A 23,500-nucleotide genomic window follows, 5' to 3' on the forward strand; every position below is an offset into this window, starting at 1 on the left:
TGTAACAAGCACATTCAAAAATATTTGAAATATATGGATAATGCACTATAATTCATGAAAGTGTATAAAGAAATACACAAAATTATGTTAATTTTACATACCTTAAAGCTCTTGTTCGCCAACTGAAATAGTATGTGTTAAAACTAATCAGAAAACAATAAACTGTTTTGAAACAATGGGGTTTAAGTTGTGCTTTCAGTGTGTGCGTTCAGTCACATCAGGAGCCCATTTTAGTGGACCCAATACAAAAGAGTAAATAGAACTATACCTGACACTGTATCCAGGGCCTGATCAGTCTCTGCTGCACATCAAAACCCAGAGGTCTTTGTGCACTTTTTTACCTCAGGAAAGCTGAGTCTTCAGCTTGCTCACCCTAGGAGACAATAGAAAAATAAACTTAATTCAGATCTACACTGAGCAAATTTTTTAAGATTAAATTTAGGCCAGCCAAGCATAATGCCTTTCAGTTTTCTCAACCCATGATGGTTTTGGAAACTGAGGAGATACCTCAATTATTTAAGTATATGCTCAATTTATTTTTTGTAAGTACTCTGTGAGGAACTTGTGAAACATTAAGTTCTTATTCCTCTAGCTTTTTAAAACTATGAACTTACCATATCCTAACATCAGGCATAGCATTAGGGGTGATACTCTCTTCAGTAAACACCCCAGACAGGTGTCAGAAACCTGCTGAATCTGACCTCCTGCCTTTCCCTCCTCTCCAGACTCCCCAGTATGTGTACGGAACGCGTACAGTGATTTGTACAAAACCACCCAGCGAGAGGTATTCAGAGCACTGTAAGCATCCTAGTGCAGCAGAAACACGTTTCCTGAGAGAAAGAGGCACCGAGGGAACCCCCACCCTCCCGGAGCTCCCTCCGCCCGCCGCTCCCGGCCTGGCTGTGGGCCCGCCCTCACGCGAGGCAGGGCCCGCTGCCAGCAGCCCCACCCCGCCATCGGCGGCCCCGTACTTGGCCACTCTCGCCTTCCTAGAACAACGGCGCCCTCTCGGTCGCTGCCCTGTCACAACCCGAGGCGGGGGAGCGGGCGGCTCCGGCCCCGCCACCCCCCGGGCTACCGCCGCCCGGCCCCGGCCCCCCCCTTCCCGCCCGTTGCCAAGGAGCCGCCGTTGCCATGGGAGGCGGCAGAGCGCATGCGCGCACTCGCGGAAGTGCCCGGATGCAGCGGGAGGAGGTGCTGCCGCCATATTTGCCCGGAGAGCAGCGAGCTGGTAGCTCCTGAGCCCCCTAGACCCATCGCCTTCCATCCGCCCCGTGCAGTCCCCGACGCCGCCCCGCCTGCAGGACATGGACGATCGGGAGGACCTCGTCTATCAGGCCAAGTTGGCTGAGCAGGCCGAGCGCTACGATGGTGAGCGCTGGCTAGGAAGGCCGTGCAAGGCCAAGGGGAGAGGGAGGGAGGGAGCGGCCACAAAATGGCGGCTGGGCGTGGGAGGGGGGGCAGGGGCGGAGGGGGGGGGACACAGACAAAATGGCGACTGGGAGCGCCCCAAGGGGCTGCTCGAGCTGGGGATGGGGGGCCTGAACGAGTGGGTGGCTTGGGCCTGGGCGGGGCCCGGTTCGGGGGGGCGGTGGCGGCAAAAGCCGGGAGTAAAATGGCGGCCACGAAGGGCGAGTCCCTGGGGGGGCAGGGGAGCCGCCCCCGCCTCGGGGGTCCGACAAAGAGACCCCACTGCCCCTCATCGTACTGCTGACTGGAGCAGCTCGAGGTGCTTCTGTTCGACCTGGGCCTTGCGTACCTTCGAGCCGGGCCCCTCCGAGCTTGGCGGTGTGGGGCTGAGGTCGGCTCGGCGCAGACAACGCCCAGTGCTCTCCGGAAGATGGGTGCCCGGGCTCTCCCGGCCCCTCGGGAGGCGATGCTGGGGAGAGGCTTGCTCGCCGTGTTGGGTCCCTGGGAAGGGAGCTAGCGATTTTCTTTCTTTGCCTTCATTGGAGATACTGCTGCCCCTGGCAAGCCCAGAGAGCGAGACCTCACCCTGGAGGGATCGAGTACATGGTGCTTCATTGCCTAAAGAAAATACGTATGCTTTCATTATGTGGTAGAAATCATTACAGGTCATTTTACTTTCCTCTCATCGTCTTTCATCCTTTTTTCCCCTGTAAGTTTGTCTTCTATGCCTGATTATTATTAAATATCTGGAGAAAAAGTGGTGGAGAGGAACCTAGTAACCCTGAATGGTGTTTCTTGCCCCCAAAATGTCTGTCTTGTGGCTATTTCTTTAAACATGTTTCCCTTCCATATAATAGAAAGAACCTTTCTTTTTCTCAATGATTTTGCTCTTTTGGGACTGTTACTTTTGCCTTGAGTGCTTATGTTTCTTCACTTAAAGTGAAATAAATATCCTTGTATGTAAAAAGTGTGAGAGGAGTTACACTTCATTTAGAGATAGGAAGACACTGCATATACTTTCTGTTCATAATTTCGGTAGAAAACATGACCAAATTCCTGCCAAATGACATATTTTTACTGAGTGGTGCTTCGAAGGCATCTGATAGCACTGTTGCAAAATATCTGAATAAAAACTGGGGGGAGGAAAATAGAAATAATGAAGGTCTCAATCAAACTCCCTTCTGTGACAGTTCTGGTAGGGAAATATAGTAGAACTAAGAATTCCACTAAACGAGAGGAATCAAACAGTCTCCACAATAACAGTAAGGACTTACAGAAAAAAGCTGACCCTGCAAGAATTAGATGTTGGGGTACAACATAATTGACTTGGGTAGAAAGATGCATTCTGTTCCATATTCCACAGTAAGTGTGCAGCTTCTGCTGAAAACTGGGGGGGGAGCGAGTATCTTAATTGTCTGCCTGAAAAGGTGTGGAAGACCCTCTGAGCCTCAGTCTCATTTCCAGCAGCATTCCTGGAGTTGGTTTGGTGAGTAAGGAGAAAAGGGATCTTCACCTGGTATGGATGAGTCAGTGTAACTGAAAGTGTTGGCTTTGGTTTGAGTGGAAAACCAAGTTGGATGCTTGGCCAGCATCCTGGAGGATTCATCATCTTTGGGAGCATTTGAGGCATGACTTTCTGGTGTTTCCTTAAGTTAGCAATAAATCAGTTCTTTAGAAAGTAATTAGATTCTACCCCATTGTAGAGATCTGCAGTGCAAAACAATCGGACTTCCTGTCAACTAATAAAAATTGATTAGTAGGGCTTGCCTTGGTGCAGCTTTTGTCTTGATGGACTTTCTATTCCACCAGTATTGTCAATGTTTGTGAAACAAGCTGGCTAGATCAAAATGTAAAAGACTTAATGTTTTATCACTTCTGAATGGTAATGAGACTGTTTCCAGTTAGGAGGGAGCACTAAAGTGGTCATGTTTGAATCCATGCTGTGGTGTTTAGACTTCTACAGGTTTGCTGGAATCAATTTGAGTAAACAGATTTAAGGTGCACCCTCTGATTCTGCTAACCATTCTAAATGCATCTTTCTGTTTCTCATGTCCATGGCCTGGAAGAATGTGCTGTAGGTCCTGTTTTAGCATCTAGTTCTGTATTCTTGTTAGCTGAAACAATTAAAAATTGTTGACATAATTTGTTCTCATTTATATGAAATACTTCAGTTCTGCCAAGATCATAGCTGAGACTGCTTAATAATTCTATGAACAGAACTGGGAAACAGTATGGTGAAAGTGTATTCTTAATTTTGCTTTTCAATTTGATCTTTGAAATACACAATCATAAGGTCACAGTTATTAATTGGCACATATAAAATGGTGTGATGGTAAGTACTACCTACAGATATGTTGGAATACAAATCACTTGTGTAACTTGAATATGATTGACAGGTCTTCATGCTTAATGTTAAGATAACATTAAGTTGTGACCCACCATCTTTCTCCTGGAGACTTAGAGTCATGGGGTAGGTTCTTTGTTTCATGGCATCTATAGTTGCACTTAAGGTTGACATCTAATTGCAGCTTCTTTGGTCCTACCTGACCCACTTACGGAATTTATGAAGTCTTGGAATCTGTACTTGTGACTTGTTGGAAATCTAGGCCTGTAGCTGTGCTGTCCTGAGTATATTGGCCCAGATTAGGGGACAACTTTCTAGGTACCTCTGCAGTGCAAGTAGCACTTAAGACCTGATATCTAGAGATAAGAGACTTGGGTGTGTGACTGTCTTCATAGATCTGCTTAGGCAAATGTTTGCAAGCTTACTTATAGTACAGGGAATTTTGTGAGAAATCTCACTTACTGCTGTTTCTTCAAAGACTGTTAGTAGTAGAATAATACTTAAGTATAAATTGTCCAGAAGCTGAGTTGGTGTCCATTACACTTGAGTATTTCTTAGTATCAGCTTTCAATGAAGCAAGGAAATAAATGTATGATGAGACACTTCATTTGCCTATGTTTGCATTCAAACTAATTCTTTCACTAAAAGTACTGGAGAAAAGCATATGTTGGCAGCTTGAAGAGATAATAGAGAGGACTTGTAATAATAGTCAATAAGGTTGATTATATGGAAAATACTACTGCAGCTTGGATAATTTGTCCTTAACCCATTTGTTTCTCTTGAGTGCAAAAAGGTGAAAGTATGGTTTTGTACAGGGCTGAGTCAGTCAATCAAAAGTTGGAAGTGTCTTTGTTGCACCAGCCATTAAGAACCTTATACAAGGAATAGTATAATCTGCTTCTTTCTCCACGAAGTCATAATGTATGCCACTGAAGGATGGGTGTTCTTTGGTATTGTTTCCTCTCTCTCTGCCTGTTGGTTGTCTTAACCTGAGAAGGTAGTTGTTAGCTTCTTATACGAAACCTGTAGATTGTGATAAATGTGGCATGCTCCAAGTTGGAAGCTCAAGGTACAATTAACAATTTTCAATACCTCATTAGTTGCACCTTGCTTTTTATTCCCTGCAGTAGTCTACTCAGCATACTTCAAGCACTTGAAGACCTCGAAGAAAAATCAGAGAAAGTTATCTAGTGCCCAAGGGTAAATGTGTTAATTTTACACTTTTGCAAACTAAAGGTGCAGTGCTGTAAAGTGGGGTGAGCTAATGTAACAACTCACTTCCAAAAGTGAGTTGTCCTTTTTTCTCTGTCTGTCTCTTGTGTTTCCTTGGGTTCTGGTCTGACCTTTAGAGCCAGTTCAGTTCTGTAAATTAAATTGTAAACAAGATAATTTTTTTTCTGAGTAGCTGTTTTCTGAGCAAGTGACCTGAATCAGTTGAGAGGTCAAAGAAGTATTGAGCTGGCATGAAGTAGGGGTAGAGGGGAAAGCTGCCCGCCCACCTCCCTGCAAGCTGCTGGACTGGTTTAGCCATCTCTTTAAGTCTTACATGCCAAATGCAGGAATTCATAGAGAAAATCTAATGCTGCCAGTGTGATTGCAGGCTAAGAAGAGAAGAGTTCCTAATGGATGAAAAGATGAGTCCTACTTTTGCTTGGCTTGAATTAGGAGCTTATCATTGTAGTGAATAGGATGGCACCCACTGATGCCAGGTAAAGGCAGGTAGTTCTAGGGAAAACGCAATCTGTGGACATTAATCTTGAGTTACACTCATCAATTAATGAAAAAAATATATTTACCCTTATTTCTTCAGCTCTTTTTTGTCTTTGCAGTTGCTCTTTATCAGTTTTCTGCTACTACAAAGTTAACACATTCCATTTTTCTGAATCCCTTACAAATATTAGCTTCCCAGCACAGATCACTGGTTCCACAGATTCCACTGGTGATCTTTCTCCAGTCTGAACACTTGAGTCTTATATTCATACCCTGTTTCCTGTCTTTCAGCCAAGTGTTTATCCATGTGAGGACTTTCCTTCCTATCCCATGGCAGTTGAGTTCCTTAAAGAACCTTGGGTGAGGGACCTTGTCAAATGCCTTTGGGAAATCCAGGTAGACTATATCAATCATGTCTTCCTTGTCCATATGCTTGATTCATTCAAAGCATCACAGTAGATTTGTGAGGCATTACTTGCATTTACACAAGGCCATGCTCTACAATACAGTGTTTATGCATATGCCCACTTGTTCAGGTTTTTTTTATGTAATTCCTGTTAACTTGATCCATTGTGAGTGTTAGGTTAATGGTTCTGTAGTTCCTTTTGATTGTCTGCTGGAACCTTTCTTGAAAATTGACATAGTGTTGGCCACTTTGTGTTTGTTGCTGCTGCTAAAATCTTAACTGGTTATATGCAACAGAGAGGATCAGACACTGTATTTTGAGTTCTTGTGACGTGCTACTGGTGATCTTTTGTTCATTCTGAGAATGAACAAGTACAAGACCAGTAGTTGTACTGAGTCTTGTCTGAATACTGGTTATGGTGCATGATCTTCTGTGGTGAACATGTGGGAAATACTTGTGTTTATCTCCTATATTCCTCACATCCTCACATCACTGATTGCTCATTTGCAGATTTTAGCTCCTGAAATGCTGGGCAGTGTCTTAGAAGCCTGAAGATCTGCTTTATTTTTCTTAGATAAGGGGAGTAGAAAGGATTAAACTTTAAACAGAACTTCGGCTGTGCTTCTAATGAACTTCATAGTACGTAATGCCACCTTTTGGGTTTTCCTAAAGTTCTTTTTGATTTGAGCCTTCAGTATGATGACCATCAAGTCATCTTCAGTCCACCTTTACTCAGGAAGCTCTTTTTCTGGTCTTATTAAAATAAGCTTTCTCACTTAAGTAGTTCCTCTTTTGGAAGTTAAGCACACTACTTACGAATTTTCTAGCTCTTGTGTTTTCTGCAGTAGTGTTGAACACTGGTGTGTAGGTGGAAAGGGATAGTTAACTGCAGCAATAACATTGGAGTAGACTGTATTTTTGAAACCAGGTTAGGAGTGCCCTATCCTTCAACATTTAACGAGATGCTTCATAAAACAAACACAAAAATTAGGTGTTATAGCATCATGCTTAGTGAGAGACTTAGGCACCGTTACACAGTTTTTTAGTATCCTAGGCAGTTATTTTGTGTTTCAGTTAAATACCTTTTTCTATGAGGATATACAAACTTGATCAGATCACATGTCTATTTATTCTGGCATTTCTTCCAACAACTTGCAGCAAACATATAGGGAAAGATAAAAATCTAGGGCAAGCATGTCACTCTCTAGAATATTCCCCTGTCCTTCCACATTTTGCACGTTTGGGATTTCCTGCTGTGATGGTGGCATGAGCTGACACAACTATAATAAAGCAACAGATACAGTAAACCAAAAGGCTGGAATTTAACCACTTAAACTACAAGTGTTTGTCTTTTTGATGCTGTGTAAGCATCTCCAGATTTGTGTGCAAGGAGTTGTTATTACTGCAGTAATCCTTACTGAAATGTAATCTCAGACTTATATTTTGTTTTGAATGGTCTCTGAGCTTTTTACCTCCCTGTGGAATCTTCCAGATAGGTAATGCTGCACTTAGAATGTAGAATATTTTTTCTGCTGACAGGCATAGATGACTTTATTTTTGTAAAGAATTGGTTTTCTTTTGGAGCAGATGAAGGTGTGGTGTGCTTTTGCTTTTGTAATGCCCAAGTTCTTAAGGCTTTTTATAAGATTTAAACTTTCAGGACTTGGTTATGGTTTTACCATGGAAGATGAAGGTATATGCATCATATTTTTTTTCTTGTTAAAATACCAACCCAGATTTTTGTATTGTTAAGTAAAATTGGGCTCTTTACTAAACTGGAAATCTTCTTTTTCCAATGGCTTTGTATGTAGGCTGAGAGATCTTTAAGGTAAAATACTTGGGATTGTGATCTGTGGTTGTGTATTTAAGTAACAGGATTAAGATTTTGAAGAGTTCCTTTCAGTTCCTTTCCTCTCCATTGAGAAGCTATGTACCTAGTATGAAGAACTGATGTTAAAATTGTGAATTTTGGCACCCAGGACAAAAAAAGACAGTTAAGCTTCATTAGTTTCTAGTTACTTGTGTTGTCATAAGAACATAAGGAGGTAAAGAAAAAGGCTTGGTCTCATTTAGTAATAGTATTTTCTGGCTGTGGGATTCCTACCAGTTCTAGAAGGTGGAAGGTAAGTGACAAATGAACTGAAGCACTGTGGGGCAGGACAAAACCTGTGATTCTTGGATGTCTCAGGAGGCACTCTGTGTATTTAACAATTTCTACTTCTGTTTTTCTAATATGTCACAAACAATGTTAATGTTAGGTAAGGAAAGGATTGTAACCTTCCCTAAGGAGTGCAAGCCTTTATTTCAAGTAGTTTTAGCCTCAGGTTTAGAAGTTCTTTTGAAAATGTTTATACGATAAATATCAACTGCTGTGTATTTTGTGGGTTAATTTATAGTGTAAATAGCTGCTTGGCATTGGTAGATGTAGTTGCTCTGGATAACCTTTAGGATGACTTTTTTTGCTACTTCTTCAAGCACCTAGCTTTTCTTTTGCTGGTTCCTCTTGGAACTTTCACTTGTTTCCTTAATAACAGTACTCATACTTCTCTATATCCGTAGAAATTTGGATTTTTTATTTTTTTTTTTTAGTTAATTGCCACATTGCACTGTATTCCAGTTGACAATTCAGCGGAGCATTCTCTAATTCTTGATTTTTATCCCTACTGTGCTGAAAGCTAGGTTACAATTGCTCATGCCTTTTTTCACTATTCATTGCCTTTTCTGAATCACTTGGAAAAGTATGTATTCCTCAAGGATTGTACTGATTGTTTTACTGCCTCTTAAGAACCCCACAAAACTGTATTTAAAGAATCTTTTTGGGATCCTTGTCAAACACATTTAAAAGAACATCAGATACTTCCTTTGTGTACATGTTAATTGATTTGTTTGGAACACTCTTGTGTAAAACTGAGGAGTAATTGTGTACGGAAGGAGGAGGGAGCCTATTTTCATAAGCTGTCAGTAGTGTACAGTTTCTGTTGAAAGGTTTGAAAGATGCTTCAGCTATGACAATAATTGTCTGATCTTTTTCTCCTAGAAATGGTTGAATCAATGAAGAAAGTGGCTGGAATGGATGTGGAGTTGACAGTGGAAGAAAGAAACCTGCTTTCTGTTGCATATAAAAACGTGATTGGAGCCAGAAGAGCTTCCTGGAGAATAATCAGCAGCATTGAACAGAAAGAAGAAAACAAAGGTGGAGAAGACAAATTAAAAATGATTCGGGAATATCGGCAAATGGTAAGATGTAGTTGGTGGTACAGCATAATGCCCTTTAGTTAAGGCCCAGTTTTGTTACCTTGCCATAAACTGCACTACTTTTCTAGATTGCCTGTAGTGTGACCTGTGAAAGGCGACAGTGTTGAAAGGATGAAGTTTGTTCCTTGTCTGGAGAATAAATACATTTGGTGAATAGGAGAGGTTGGGTGTGCTTGTGTAAACACTCAGAAGGGCAGTAGGCTCGAGTGAGAAAGGGGGGGCTTTTCCTTCAGTGTGTCTGCAGATCTGCTAAGCATTCCAACTGTGCTGGCACTTTCTTCTTCACTTAAGGGTGAGGCTGCATGTCTCAGGAGGTTATATTCTTATCCTTCCTTGCTTGACTTATCCCAAGTAACTTTTTTTTGAAAATTCACCGTGTCAAAGGAGACATTTGGCTGTTAGACTTACAGTTCTGATAAAAGTTGCATTGATGCTTGGTGCTATTACAGCTCTCTGTGCTATAGAGTTCAAAATAACAGTTGGTTGAAATGCTGATGGAGAGGGAATCTTCAGTGTTGTTCTTGGCATAAAGACAGGCAGTGTAAAGCCAAATGGTGACTTTCTTTGACTTTTTTACCTTGTATTTTATCACTGTGATAGTTGCTTTTTGTGTACCTTGGTCTTGTTCTTTTTCCCCCCAGGTAAATCTTAGCAGGAGTTGCTGTAAACTTAAGTGGTTAGCAGTTGGGTGACAAGAATAGTTGCCTGATTAGTTTTGTACAGTTAAACTGGCAGACTTATTATTAAATCAGCTATGACCATGTTGAAATGAGCTGAACTAGTATAGCTTCTCTGACAGCAACTAGTTCTTAATAATAGATTTTTAATTAGATTCTTTTTTTCTCTCTAAGCTGGTCAGTTACAGATACCATTTGAAGCAGTCAGTTGGAGATAAAGCACTGTTCCTGGGGATGGGGGATGCTGAGATGTCATGGTCATGAGCTGTGAAACTTGGATGTGTAATAGCCTCTAGGATCTTGTGCTCTCTCAAAAGAGAGAGAGGAAAAAATTGGTGCACATAACTTCAAGCTGAGTCTAGTCAGTCTGCAACTTTACCTAAAATGGAGAACTTGGAGCAAGGTTTGACTTTCATCGGTAAAGGCTGATGAAACCTTCAGCTGTTAGAACAGGGAGTTGTTGTCTCCCTTCCCCCATCCTTAAATGATGGTTTAGTGCAGAGCAGGCATGCTTCTGTACTATTTAAATCCCACACATTTCTACAAAGACATAATCTCCATTATTTGAGGACAAGTGCCTCCACATGGCTGAGGTCTTCACTTTGAGAGAAACAGTGGATTCTGTTACATCACCTGGCACTGTTTCATACACCACCAATGGAAATGGTGTTGGCTTGGAAATCTCTTCTCAGGAATGGATCTGGACTACTTTTTGTTGACTCACAGGGTTTCGGTTGCTCTGTGAAACTGTTGAAGTTGTGACTTTCTAATTTTATGCTGGCATGCTGATGGGATGAGGCTCTGCCAGTTACATACTGTCCCAAATAACATTTCTTGTCTGAAGTCTTCTAACAGAACATATCAGACAATAGCTTGTTGATCTGTATCTGGTGGTTGTTTAAATTTGTCTTATGCTCTCTGTGTCCAGGTTGTTCCCCACAGTGTTTTATGGGTGGTGACTAACTTCTGCCAAAGACTCTGTAATAGTGACAAGACCTTTCCTCTTTTTTTGAAAGGACTGTAAAAAAATCGTTGTTCTGAGCTCTTCATTACGAAGAGAGGAAGTACCATGCAGAACAGACTGGTGTGCAAGAAATAAATATATGTAGTCCTTGGAGTTTCTGTTGAGAGACCATGTGAAGTGCAGTGCCATGCCAACTTCTGCAAAGGTTTGCATGGTGTCACCCTTGCTTCGGTAGCACAGCTGCCCTGTTGTCATGCTGAGTGCTCCTCTGAAGAGAGAAAGTCCAGTGCAGGCCCAGCAGAGTTGTAGGTGTTATGCTTACCTTGCCAACAAATACCCAATATTGAAGCATTTTTCACAGTAAGTTCAGTTTTGTTGGGAGACCCTTCCCAGGCATGAAAGTGTCAGAAGAAGAAAATAACCAAGAAAACAACAAAATCAGAACACTGACTGGCCATGTTTAAAGCACTGGGGAGTTGGAGAGAACCAGGATCTCTAGAGAAACACATCTCTTGCTTACCACCAGAACCAGGTGTGACCTTGCTCAGCTACAGAATGCTGCTTGAGTTGAAATGGAAGGTGTAGTTTGTGTTCAAGTAATTATTTGATTATTTTGGTCTACATCTATTTATTATCATTTAGCAAGTGACTTAAAAAACGTGGAGTTTGAGTCACAAACCAGTGTGACTTGGGGAAGAACTCAAGTGATGATGGTGTTGTCACAGTAGGGCTGGGCTGGTTTTGTCTGAGGCATAAACTACGGGGCTGTGCCTTTGCCCAAACCACTTAAGATAAATGTAGTGAAACACATACATAGCTCTAGGGGAAAATGTCACTTACTTGCTTCCTCTGTAGCCAGGCTGCTTTTCTGGGTCCTGTGGCCATTTGGATACACAAAAGTAGAGCCCCTGGCTTTCTTGTCTCACTGCACCACTGTGGATGAGAACACACAGAGGCTTGCATTGTCCTTGAGAGAATGAAGTGGTGTCTGCACACAATGCAGTTCACTTCCTTGCAGAAAAACCAAATCCCTTCCCTAATAGCACAGGACAGATACTCACCTTCCTCTTACTGATCTCTCTTTGTGGCATGTGAGAATGTGTTGCTAGTGCTCTTAGAACCTGTCTTGTATTCTGGGCCAGCTTCAAGGATCTCATCTCCTTCCCTTCTTCTTGGAAAGATTAGGTTATGAATTTACATAAATGTGGGTTGTCTGTGTGTTTTGGCAGGGGTGGGAGGGAGAGGAAATTACAGGCTTTAACAACTGTTTCTTACTGTTCTAGTTTCATGTTGCCTCTCAGTTGTGAGGTGCAGCTATTTTGGGGGCTATGTATTAAAACAGGTCAAAGAAGTAGTACAGGCTACCCTTTCCCTGGCTGCTTCAAAAAGGTTTCCTTATTTAGATCTCTAGGTGGTTTACAAGCTTTTGTATCTGCAGAACTAAGAACACAGTCTGGAATCTGGATAAGCCAGCACTACCACTAAAATAAAGAGAGGCAGGGTAGATTGTGGGGTCTTCTACACATCTATTGGGGTGAGCAGTCTTTGTCAGTCAGGTCCTGAAATACCAGACACTGTTTTGAGAGCTGGAATGGTGATAGACCCTAAAACTACCTTTTCTGAATGCTCTGAACAGGCTTAATGTGGGCTCTTGTGCTGGTTTGCTGCTTTGCTTATTGAGCCACTCTTGTCTAGAACAGATCCTTTTTGTCAAAGCCTTTAGGGTTTTTGTTTAGTTGGTTGGTTGGTTGTTTTTTTTTTTAATCAACTTGATTTTTATGAAATCTTTTTACACTAAGCTAGGTCAGGATGTTTACATTGCTCTGGACAGAAGCTGATCTCTGATAACTTGTGTGATTGATCCTTTAAGCAAAGCTGAAAAAGGTCTGTCTGAGATGAAATAGAAGTTTGTACATGTATGGTTATTTAACAGAAGAGGATTAGAAACTGATTTAATTCTTTGCAGTTTTGCTGAAGATCTCTCTGCAAAAGAAGTCATTGAAAAAGAGGATCAAGAGGAAAGAAGTTTGCAGGAACTGACTGCTGGCCAAAGGTTTTATAGCTTTTGTAGCCCAAGAATATATGAAGTAGATTCTTCTCCAGTGACCATATTTCAGCAATTTCCTAAGCATTTGTCACATAACTCTAAGTATAGCATCTTTAATCTTCCTTTGGTAGATTTTGGTACCTTCTTAGGGTATTCTGACATTGCTTGTACGTGAAATTTGCTATAGATTAATTCTCCCAAAGGAACTTTTGCCAATATGTTAAAGTAATTTTATACAAATTGGTATGTGTATGTGTGTATATGCCAGTTTAACATTTATTTTGGACCTATAACTTTAACAGCTTTTGAGGATAGGTGTTGTGGTTACAAACCCTAATAGTTTGGGAGCTGTGGGGTGATAAAAATATTACATGGCTAGAAAAATGCTTAAAGAAAGAAGCAAACTGCATGGGTGGGAGGACAGGGAGGGATAGTGGACTGAATGGGGCTCTGCTTGTGACATGCAGTTTCTGGTAGCTTCTTTTAAATTATGTTGATGCCTTTCCTTGAAAACCTCTATTTCATAGTACATAAAAGTAGCTTGAGCCAGAGTTGACTTCAGCTGTAGTTATGAAAATTACTGTGAAATCATCAAAGAGCAGCAATAGGTTACTGTCTGCACTTAACCAACCACTCATACTGTGAATGACATGGGATGCTCAGAGTGAGTCTGGTTTTGGCAATTTAGGTGTCAAACAACAGTTTTTAACTCTTTTGGGTATGCTTAGTTTGTTTGCTTTCAGCTGTGAAACCTTCTGTGGTAAAACCCAACCTCATAGACCTTGCTTTGTATTCTAAATATGAAAAAATGATGGTGTGACCACGGTTTCAACTTTGGCTATTAAAATCCAGTATCTATTTTTAAATAAGACTTTACATATTTCTTTTCTTTGGCCACAGATCTTGCTGTTAGTGTTGATGATTTCTGCTTTTCTTCTGAGCTGCTGCTACACTTTGCCTTTTATGCCTGCTCCTGAAGTCTGTATCTTTTGGAGAGTGTTTTCCTCTTGTATCTGACATTTTGACTGTGTGGCCTGTCTTTTTATTCTGTTACCCATGATTTTTGTCTTAAGTCTGCTCTCTTAGAGCTTTGCCTCCCAAATAGTCACGAGGAACTGGTTCTGAGGGTGCCATTTAACCTCAAGGTGTAATGGAGTTCAGCTGATTTCTATTCATTACCTTTCAGTCATTCCCTTTACTGTTGAACTTTTAGGGCAGCCTTACAGGATCAAAAATACAAGGAATTATGAGTTGTGCAAGCCTTGCAGTAAGGAATTACACCATTAGACAAACTAAATGCAGCTGTCCAGCAAGATGTATTCCAGGCTAGGCCTTTCATCATACACCAGTCCTTGCCTCTTTTGTGTGCCAGCTAATTATGCAGAACTTTTACTTAATGCACCTGTATGCCCTCCCTTTCTTTGGATTTTTATGATTTTGCCTGTTTGGTATTTGGATATTTTTGAAATAGCCTTATGTGCTAACCTTGCCTCCTCATTTCATTTTATTGGGGTTTTTTTTGTTTGTTTGTTTTTGTTTTTTTTTTTTAATAGGTTGAAACTGAACTGAAGTTAATCTGTTGTGACATTCTGGATGTACTGGATAAACACCTCATTCCAGCAGCTAACACTGGCGAGTCCAAGGTTTTCTATTACAAAATGTAAGTATCTTCTTGTCAGGCAAGGGCCCCTTACTGTATGTGAACTATGGATGGGAATTAAGTAGTTAAACATGTGTTTTCTGCCCATTCAACCACAGTAACCTCTTGAAGAAAAAAGGCAGTTTGGTCGTGTCTAACCAATATCCCTTTATGGCAGCCTTTGAGGCATTTCTGTCCCCCCTGTGTGGTTTTGGATAGGTGATTTTTGGAATAAGGAAATGAGAACTTAAAATAAGCTGTTGTGCAGTTCTCAGATGTAAGAAACGAGTTTTCTCTAATTGAGCTAATAATACAGAAATCACATCCCTGCTTCAGTGTTTTCTTGCATGAGCTGTACTCAGAAAATTAGGTAGACGGATGATGTGCTTAGTGCCAACTTCAAAATTGCATTAATGAAACTTTTCTTGGGCTGTGTTTCTGTAGTCACTAGCTTAATGCATATTTTGTACCTTCTGAAGCATAGTTTAAATCTTGAAATTATCAGAGAGTGCTTTCTCCTGTAGCTGAATCATCTCTGTTCTTCAGATTGAAAGCGTGTCTCATTTAGATGAGATGCAGTAGTACAGAGACTTGGTTTAGTGATGGAGAAGGTAATACTATCATTTTGTGTACTAATAATGCAAGAACGTAGGCAAACTCAAACTGCTTTCTTCCGTGCCTGGTGATTTAAAATTCAGTCAAGTACTAATGCCCTGTTGTCTAGACAGCACTTCAGCAGCAGCTTCCTTTGTGAATATCTTAAGTACCAATTGCAGAACTCAGCTGTTCATTTAGTGGCTGGTGGGGAAATCAGGACTGCTGACTGGTTACTGTTTCTGTTCTCAGGAAGGGGGACTACCATAGGTATCTGGCTGAGTTCGCCACAGGAAATGACAGGAAGGAGGCTGCAGAGAACAGCTTGGTGGCTTACAAAGCTGCTAGTGATATTGCAATGACAGAACTCCCACCAACACATCCCATCCGCTTAGGACTTGCGCTCAACTTCTCTGTATTCTACTATGAAATTCTTAATTCTCCTGATCGTGCCTGCAGGTAGGTAGTGCCTGGGAAGATGGAGAAATTCTGGGAGAATACCAGGCAAGTCAGATGAGCTTGCTGCTTGAGTAGCAGCTTTTCTTCAGCTGGAACACTGGGCTGGCTTTCTTCCTCCTCCTGGTAGTTGATGACTTGCTCTGCTTTGAGTTCAATTCATTGAAAAGGTTTTCAACTTGGCCATTTTGAGTCCAGACCCATTTGTTTATCTGGGGGTGGGTCACATACAAGAAGCAAAATGATGATAACCTTGGGTTGATCAACTAATGGCAGTTAACTGCTTGCCATGTTAACTCTGTGTATGCCTTTATCCTGCAAAAGGTGTGACTTCAACTTGCCTCTCTTGCTGTTGGCTATTTTACAAGGGAAAGAGGGGTCATGGTACTATCTTCTGCAAACTGTGAGCATGTACAAAGTGACAGTAGCTCACCTATATGTAGGGATTCTGCTCATAGGAGCATAAAAGTGAGGATTGACGCAGTTTGTCTTCTATTCCTGTCACTGTAGGTTATGCAACATGCTCTCTTCAAAGCTTTCAGCAGACCCTGATCAGTTTTACCACAAGATGTAGAAATGTGTCTAAAAACAATATTCTTGAGTAAAAAGATACTGTTCTTAAGCACACAAAGTGGTTTTGAAGATGGGAGATACTTGGATGAACATCTAAACATGTTGAACAATAACAAAAAAGGTTATAGCAGTTACGGATGTCATGTAGCCAAACTGGAAGATGGGTGTTCAGAGGCACTGTTTTAATTTGTGGGCTTCTGGATTCTTTTTAGCAACATATGTTAAATCTGATTTACTCTGTGCTTATAGGTTGGCAAAAGCAGCTTTCGATGATGCAATTGCAGAACTGGATACACTGAGTGAAGAAAGCTATAAGGACTCTACACTTATCATGCAGTTGTTACGTGATAATCTGACACTATGGACTTCAGACATGCAGGGTGATGGTAAGTAAACTCTGCTCTTAAGATGCTGCTGTCCCCAGTCTCTGTCCAGAAAACAGAGCATGGAAATGTAAATTGGTGTGGTGTTTCACTTCTGTCTTTTCTAATAGTTGACTTTCCTGAAGTTCTGTCCTTTCTTAACACTGGATTATTTGGCAGGGGTGACAACAGTTTCTTTTTGAGAAGCTTTTCGGCTTTCACTTGTCGGAAGGAGATACAGAATTAGTAGCACTTATATTTTTCTTTCCACCCTACCTGGCTGTTTAGTCACCTGTTATTATTTTAAAATCAATTACTTCATTTAGCTCAGCTTTCCTTTCTTAGAGCTTGTCGTTTTCTTCATTCCAACCAGATGAGAATTTCTAGTGCAGGAGGAAGAACTGCAAAGAATCTGGTCCGCCCCTTTTTTAAGGTCACTCAGCATTTCTGTAAGCATTTTAGTGAAAGGCTCTCTGTCACCATTCTAATCACCTCAGCTTACAGCACTTACCATATCTGTTACTCTTCTTATGGAGCATTAGGTTAGCAGAGAAAAACAGAAAAGAGATTTTTTTTTTTAAATACTTCATTGTCAGCAGAACAAAAAAGCTTGTTGAAATACTTTAATATTTCCAAAAATTCTCAGAAGTGACTCCTGAAGGGGACTGTTTTCCAGAGCAGATAGGGAATATATATATATGGCAGTGCTTGAGGGCAGAGCATCAATTGCTTCTGTTTACTAACATCTGAGAGTTACTTAAATTTTAGAAAGTGTACTTTTGGCTTTCTGAATGGACTTTCTTCCTCTTACGCTTTCATCTCTGCTGTGAAGTGTAAATTTACTCCTGTTTAGTTTTTTCAGTTACTCTTTCTGTATCAGTGAATTAAACCTGTGCTGTAGGAAGAATAAATGCACATTTTCTTTTGCAAAAACTATCTTGGAGACACGGGTGGAAAGAGCTTCCTGTCTTGTAACACAGGGGGGAAAAAAGTCAACTCTGTTTAAAGTACATTGAGTACTGAGAAATGCACAGGGGTTTGAAACAACATTTCTGCTTGGCTTCAGAAAAGAAGTATCTTTTTTTTTTTTTTTTTTGTAAGATTTTACTTGAAGCATGGTGATAGGCATATAGTGCTGCTTTGGAGTACTTTTTTGGTGTAGTGTCCATTTGAAAGGAATTGTAGAGTCTCTTTACCTATTATTGTGTAGGATTGGTAGGTTTGCTTTAAAGTAGCATTGCTTGATAGGTTCTGTGTCATAGATCATGAGTATTGAGTGTTGCAGGTCAAATTCCCTGTTTCTGTGGGCTTTTGATAGAATAGGGAAAACTAAATATGTGGGATTGTGGCTTCTAGGTTACCCTACATCCTAGTGCTTCAGTTTTTGCAGGAGATCACAGATTGCTCTCAGAAATGCAAGATTATCCCATGGTGCAGCAGGATACATGTGTGTCCTGCATGGATCTGCACAGCCTCTGCTCTCAGTCCTGCAGGTGTTATTAGATGCCTTCCTTGCCATGGTTAGGCATTGGAAAAAGAAATTTATTCCCAATTCCCACAGTTAAGATGATGTCTGAATTGTTTTAATGGAGTCAGATATCCTGGTACTCTGTGGGAACACTGAGGAAGCCATTTCAGCAAAGTAACACAGCTGGGCTGGCATTGTGAGACAGTATCAGAACGTCTTCCAAAAGCTTTTATTTGCATCACAGCAGACTGACACGTCTCAGGTATTTTGTAGAGGTGCAACAAGACTATTTCATAGAATCATAGAGGCTATTTAGAGGCTCTTTGTATTTCTTGTTGCATAATTCAGATTTCTTGTTTCATAAGTAGTCCCATAGCATAGAAAATTCATATTTTTATTCTTTCTGAAGAATTTAGAGTCTCCTAGTTACTGCTTATGATGCATGTCAGAAAGGTAATGATTACAAAATTAGAAGTACTGCAGAACCACTTTGAACAGTGGAGCAGTTTTTCAGGTCCAGAAGGAATAGGGCGTTTATGCATTATCTTTAGAGAGAGCTGCGATTTGTTTTCTCTTTTCCTCATAATACACTGAGTGCCTTTAAACCTGCTGCTTCCACAATGCTGTATTTCCAAAACAGGGTGGAGCCTTTAAAGACCGGTTAAAAATTATTAGTGGCATTTTGAAAGATGGTTTTCTCAGGGGTGGGGATTTTCAGTTGTGTAGGTTGCAGGGAATAACTTTCTAAAACCAGGTGTTACTTGGCTGCTACACTACTCCATCTCATTTACTGTATCTTTTAACCATGTCACAGACTAGCTGTTCAGTTTATTTTCATGCTCCTAATGTCGTCTTCACTTGATTCCTGTTTTCCCCTTCTTTCCTGCTGTATAGATTCCTAAAGGAAAGTCCAACTGTTCATTTCCTAAAAACTCTACTTTGTAAGTCGTCTTCATGGCTCATTGAACTTCTCAGCATCAGTTTTCTTCCAGTCACTAATCTTGCTTGCCTCTGTCACTGCTGCTGATAAACTGCTTGTGTCTTTGACTCCATTCCAGGGCTAAGCAATGTTTGACCAATTTATGACCTGTTGCCCTGACCCAGGTCCAATATGCTTGACTAAGATCAGAGTAACTTACATGTTTGGGAATTAAGCTGCATACCTGGATGGATATTAAGAATACTTGGGCATGAAAAGTACTCTCACTGTTGCCTGTTACAGGAGTATTTGCTTAAGTGCATTGGCTAGAGCATGCTCAGATCTTCTTTTAATTATCTTCCTGGGTTAGGGCCTCTGCTTTCCTCTCTCAAGTGATCAGTTATGTAATTTTAAATGTAAATTTTGTTGTTGTTGACTGTCAGATGTCTTGTGTGCCCAGGCCACCTCTCCAAAAATCTACCTTGTGTTGTAGTTGGTGATAACTGTGAATCTGGACATGCTCTGAGCAGGCTGAAAGTCATTAGTCTCATTTGATTGGTTTAATTGTAAACTAGGTTTTTTCTGAATGGGTAGTTTTTGTTCATTGCCCTGGAGAGAGTACCATTTCACATGGTTAAGGATAATTGTAAAGAAAACATTTTTCAGTTTCTCTTATCAATTAACTTAATCATGCATGTGTTACTGCACTAGCTGAAGTACATTAAACTTTTTCCTGTCGCAGCGGAAATGGGGCAAAGATGTACAGAAGGTATTGCCTGCATCTCTCCCAGGGGCAGCTGAGTTATAACCAAACACTTCCTACAAGAGTCTTTAGGAGTAGACTTCAATTTCCCTGCATATTGCAGCCCGGATGAATAGATGGAAACTCAACATTTTTCAAGAGAAATTGATTTCCACAAGATGTTTTCCTTAATAGCCCTCAAGCCTAGGGTTTCGTGTCATGATGGACTTGAAGTAGAGACATTTTTCACACTTCTGGCACCTTTAACAATGCACACCATCAGTGTTACTTCATAAATTTGACTGCAGTGCTTTGTTGAGACTTGAGTGGATTGGGCAGAAAAAAGTTTAAAAACCCAATTTCTGTAGCTAGTGAACAGATAGAGATCCTTAGTATTCTCTGGGGTACAGAGGAGGTTTTGGGGAAGGAATTTTCTGATTTAAGGATGTTGAGCTGCAGCCATTTTAATGACTTCTGTCTTAGCTTTTTACCTCTGGATCAACAGGGCTGGTGACTTCCACAGTCTTGAGTTTTCAGAAATGGTGTTTTTTTGTTTGTCAGAGTATGTTCTAATAACCTGTGCTGCAGTTCTGTACGGAATGTGAGGAGGTGATTTCAGGCTTAATTTCTGTGGAAACTCTTCACTCCAGAACCAGCTGTTGGGAGAGTGTGTGTGTTATTTATGCAAGTGTGTGTGTGAGTGTGTGTGTACCTGCATGAAACTATTAATCTCTAGGTGCTTCTAAGTCATTCTGCAAGTCTCGTGTCTAAAAGTTAAGATATTCCTTCCTTTTAACACTTTCATAGGTGAAGAACAGAATAAAGAAGCGCTGCAGGATGTGGAAGATGAAAACCAGTGAGACACAAAAGGCCAACAAGAGAACCCATCTCTGACCACCCTTCCCCTTCCCCACGAAAACCCTCAGTGTCACTCTGAGAACCACCAAATCTGACTTTTACATTGGGTCTCAGAATTTAGGTTCCTGCCCTGTTGGGTTTCTTTTTTGGTTTTGTTTTTTTTTTTTAATTTTATTTTTTTTTTACACAGTTTAAAAGTTCTTAAAGGCAAGAGTGAATTTCTGTGGATTTTACTGGTGCCAGCTTTTAGGTTCTTTAAGACACTAACAGGACTGAGTAAAGGCTCTTTCAGCATTACTGTATTGTCTCCTGCCAGGCGTGGCAAGGTTGCCATTAGAAGTGGATGTTCCACCTGAGGGCCCTTAGACTTGTAGGGGAGAGAGGATTGTTATGGCAAGGTAGAGCACATGTGGTGGCATTTTTCTTCTTTTTTCTTTTTCTTTTTTTTTTTTTTTTTTATAACTGTTTAAACTGAATTTTATACCAATGTTTAAACTTAATTGGGTGTTTAGCTTGAAGTTACAGGTTGCATTGGGACATATATTGTAGTGGTTTTACTGTATAAAAAAACCAAAAGTTTCCAAACTGCTGAAATGTTGCTGAACATCATGGTGCTGGTAACAGTTCAACAATCCGTGGCTGCTCATTCTTGCCTGTTCTTTACTTTTCCTCAAAGCAGGTTAGCATTGAAGGTGGCATTGATAAGCCTGCATGCGTGTTCAATATTTTTTCTTTCTCCCTCCCCCTGCCCCATCTCCCTTCGCTCGCTCAACCTCTTTTGTTCAGTATGTGTAACTTGAAGCTAATTTGTACTACTGGATATCTGACTGGAGCCACAGATACAGAATCTGTATTGTTCTTACTGAAACACAGCATGGAATTAACATTAAACTTAAATAAAACAAACCTAAATTAAAAATGCCAAATATTACTATGATTCTTTTATAGTTATTTCAGCAAGAATAAATTGCCTTTGTTGCTTGCAATAGGACCATTTGGAGGGGGAGAGAGAAGGAACAGCACTGCTCTTCAGACATAAGCTAGGTGTAAGTAGTGCACACATGGGGAGCCAGACAGCAGCTCTCCCACACCATTTATTCCACATTTCCCTACCTGAATGCACAAAAGGCTGTGATCAGGTTGTGTTCCCCTTACAGTACCCTTCATCCAGTCCAGTTATGTAGATGGAGAGGAGACAAACACATTATCTTAATGCCTACCCTCCTTAGCACGTCCTGAAAAATCTCTTTATGGGAATAATCTCCTGTCCAAGAGTCCAAGAATCCTGAGTCTAAGAACCAGAGCTTCAGTGGGGGTGTGGGACAAAAGGGGAAACAAAACCATATCCTCCTTCTCAGAAAATAAGGAAATGTGGTGAAACAGTTTCAACAACAAAGCCAAGGTATGTTTGGTTTGGATTTGGGTTTTTTTGTAAAAATTTATTGAGCATAGTCTTGAGGTTATATAGTAGCATATACAGCATTCCAGGCCTGGGGCACTGTTGGATAACTGCATGGTGTAAGAAACCAGAAGTAGGTGTTGGACCTGATGGGATGTGAGTGGCAACATTTGGTTACATTTTATTCAGGGCTTCCTGTGACTGTTGTTGCTTCTGTATTAGGATAAGAGGTGGAAGGTGAAGGATTCCTAAGGCAAATGGAGTGTAAAATGCACTGTTTGAGGTCCAGAACTCGGACAAGGCAGATGGAGTCAGCAGGGACTGACAAGGAGCCACCCACCCTGGAGCCGTGTGGGCTCTTTAGGTGAGGGTGCTTCCTATGAACTGCTGCCAGGCAGCCAAGAGCTGTGAGCATTCCAGAGTGTCCCTTTGAGCACTGGGTTAGTGTTGGGGGGGCACAGCTGGCTTAGGAAGATGCTTCCATGCAAAGGGTCAGGATGGTTGGGAAGGCCAGCAGAGCTGAACCAGCCCTCTCTCCCCCTTTAAGGCAGTACTGAGAGGCCCTTCTAGAAACATGGTGGAGCTTGGTTGTGGGAACTCAGACTTCCAGTTACCTCTAAAAGCAAGAGGAAAAGCAATTTTCTTTTTTCTGAAGGTGCTGCTCTGAGCTGTGTGAAGTGACACCCAGGTGCAAGGTTGGTGGGAAAGCTCCTTTGGCCAAGCACTAGGGGTTTCATTTCCAGCCTACAGTGGCAAGGAGAAATGGTGGCATCTGCAGCTTGTATTACTTAAATTTTTCAGATGTGTGGATATGAAAAAGTTCTGCTGTATAAAAATATCATTATAGAGCAAAAAATGGGACGGATGACTTCAAAACAAAGGTAAGAGTCTCTGGATCAGGGAAGTCATTACATGATACATTTCTCAGGTTATGATCATAAACTAAAACCAAAAAGGTCCAAATCTAAAACATAAAAGTTTCCATATCAACTCCATTTCTTGTAGTGCATCTCATACTCAGCTATAAAGTATTTACAGGGTTTTACTCATTTACACAATATGGCTTTAATATATCGTAACACAAAGCATCGAAACATCTTGGAGCAAAACTCTTCATAAAACATTCTTTCCGAATATAAAGTTTGGCATTTCATTGATTTGGCTGACAAAGCAGCAGTTACTTGTTTTCTGATTGTGCTTTTAAATGATGACAAGCACAACTTTTGGTCATTTCCATCAGGACCTGAACTCTAGAGTCAAAGCTGCCTCTCAGAGCCCAGGTGAACACATTTCATGAGCCACGATTGCAGAGATGGCGTTGGACCCACGCGTTTGCCACTAAGGTAAGGAAGAGAAGGCTTTTCTTCTGGAACTTTGATATTAAGACAAGAAAGCAAGATGTATTTTGTGGTTTCTGAAAGTGCAGGTCTTTGGTAATAAACAAAATGAGCGAAGCAAAGAGGAAGGAGGGGGCAGTTGGCTGGGAACAACGTCCAGCTGATTGTACAGGGTGCAGTCAGACTGATGGGAGGAAAAGGTCCTGGTTGTGGTGGCACATTTTATCATCGAGAATTTAAACGAGGAGCAACCTGCAGAAGAAGAAAGACAAGCTAGAAAGGGTGTTGAAAACAAAGATGCTACACCAGTTCCAGCTCCTGAACATCTTCCAAGCGCATC

At 41.1% G+C, this 23,500-nt stretch overlaps 2 protein-coding genes across 8 annotated transcripts in view; one reads left to right on the forward strand and one right to left on the reverse strand.

Moving 5' to 3' along the window:
• Positions 1 to 1,228: 1,228 nt before the first annotated feature.
• On the forward strand, positions 1,229 to 21,350 carry YWHAE (tyrosine 3-monooxygenase/tryptophan 5-monooxygenase activation protein epsilon). Of its 3 annotated transcripts, XM_071765441.1 has the most exons (7): positions 1,229 to 1,371; positions 8,908 to 9,107; positions 14,367 to 14,473; positions 15,299 to 15,505; positions 16,325 to 16,461; positions 18,800 to 18,846; positions 20,374 to 21,350. In XM_071765441.1, exons 1-6 carry the CDS (start codon positions 1,308 to 1,310, stop codon positions 18,805 to 18,807), a joined length of 723 nt encoding a protein of 240 aa, XP_071621542.1. In that variant the 5' UTR covers positions 1,229 to 1,307; the 3' UTR covers positions 18,808 to 18,846; positions 20,374 to 21,350. The 3 variants fall into 3 exon arrangements, with proteins under 3 accessions (XP_071621542.1, XP_071621541.1, XP_071621543.1); XM_071765440.1 differs by lacking the exon at positions 18,800 to 18,846; XM_071765442.1 differs by lacking the exons at positions 1,229 to 1,371; positions 18,800 to 18,846 and adding an exon at positions 5,827 to 5,860.
• The window catches only part of MYO1C (myosin IC), a 58,118-nt gene continuing 55,180 nt past the window's right edge, over positions 20,563 to 23,500 (reverse strand). For all 5 annotated transcript variants that reach the window (XM_071765427.1, XM_071765426.1, XM_071765430.1 and 2 more), the window contains one exon: positions 20,563 to 23,412. In XM_071765427.1, the coding sequence (XP_071621528.1) occupies positions 23,386 to 23,412 (27 nt within the window). In that variant the 3' untranslated portion in view covers positions 20,563 to 23,385. The remainder of the gene's footprint in view (positions 23,413 to 23,500) is intronic.

Source organism: Heliangelus exortis, chromosome 21 (genome assembly GCF_036169615.1).
Source record: "Heliangelus exortis chromosome 21, bHelExo1.hap1, whole genome shotgun sequence".
Taxonomy (NCBI): Eukaryota; Metazoa; Chordata; class Aves; order Apodiformes; family Trochilidae; genus Heliangelus; species Heliangelus exortis.

Coding starts and splice junctions, on each gene's coding strand:
- YWHAE (XM_071765440.1), top strand. CDS start 1,308: ATGGACGATCGGGAGGACCTCGTCTATCAGGCCAAGTTGGCTGAGCAG. Junction 9,108..14,366: donor TTCGGGAATATCGGCAAATG/GTAAGATGTAGT, acceptor TTTTTTTAATAG/GTTGAAACTGAACTGAAGTT. Junction 15,506..16,324: donor TCTCCTGATCGTGCCTGCAG/GTAGGTAGTGCC, acceptor CTGTGCTTATAG/GTTGGCAAAAGCAGCTTTCG.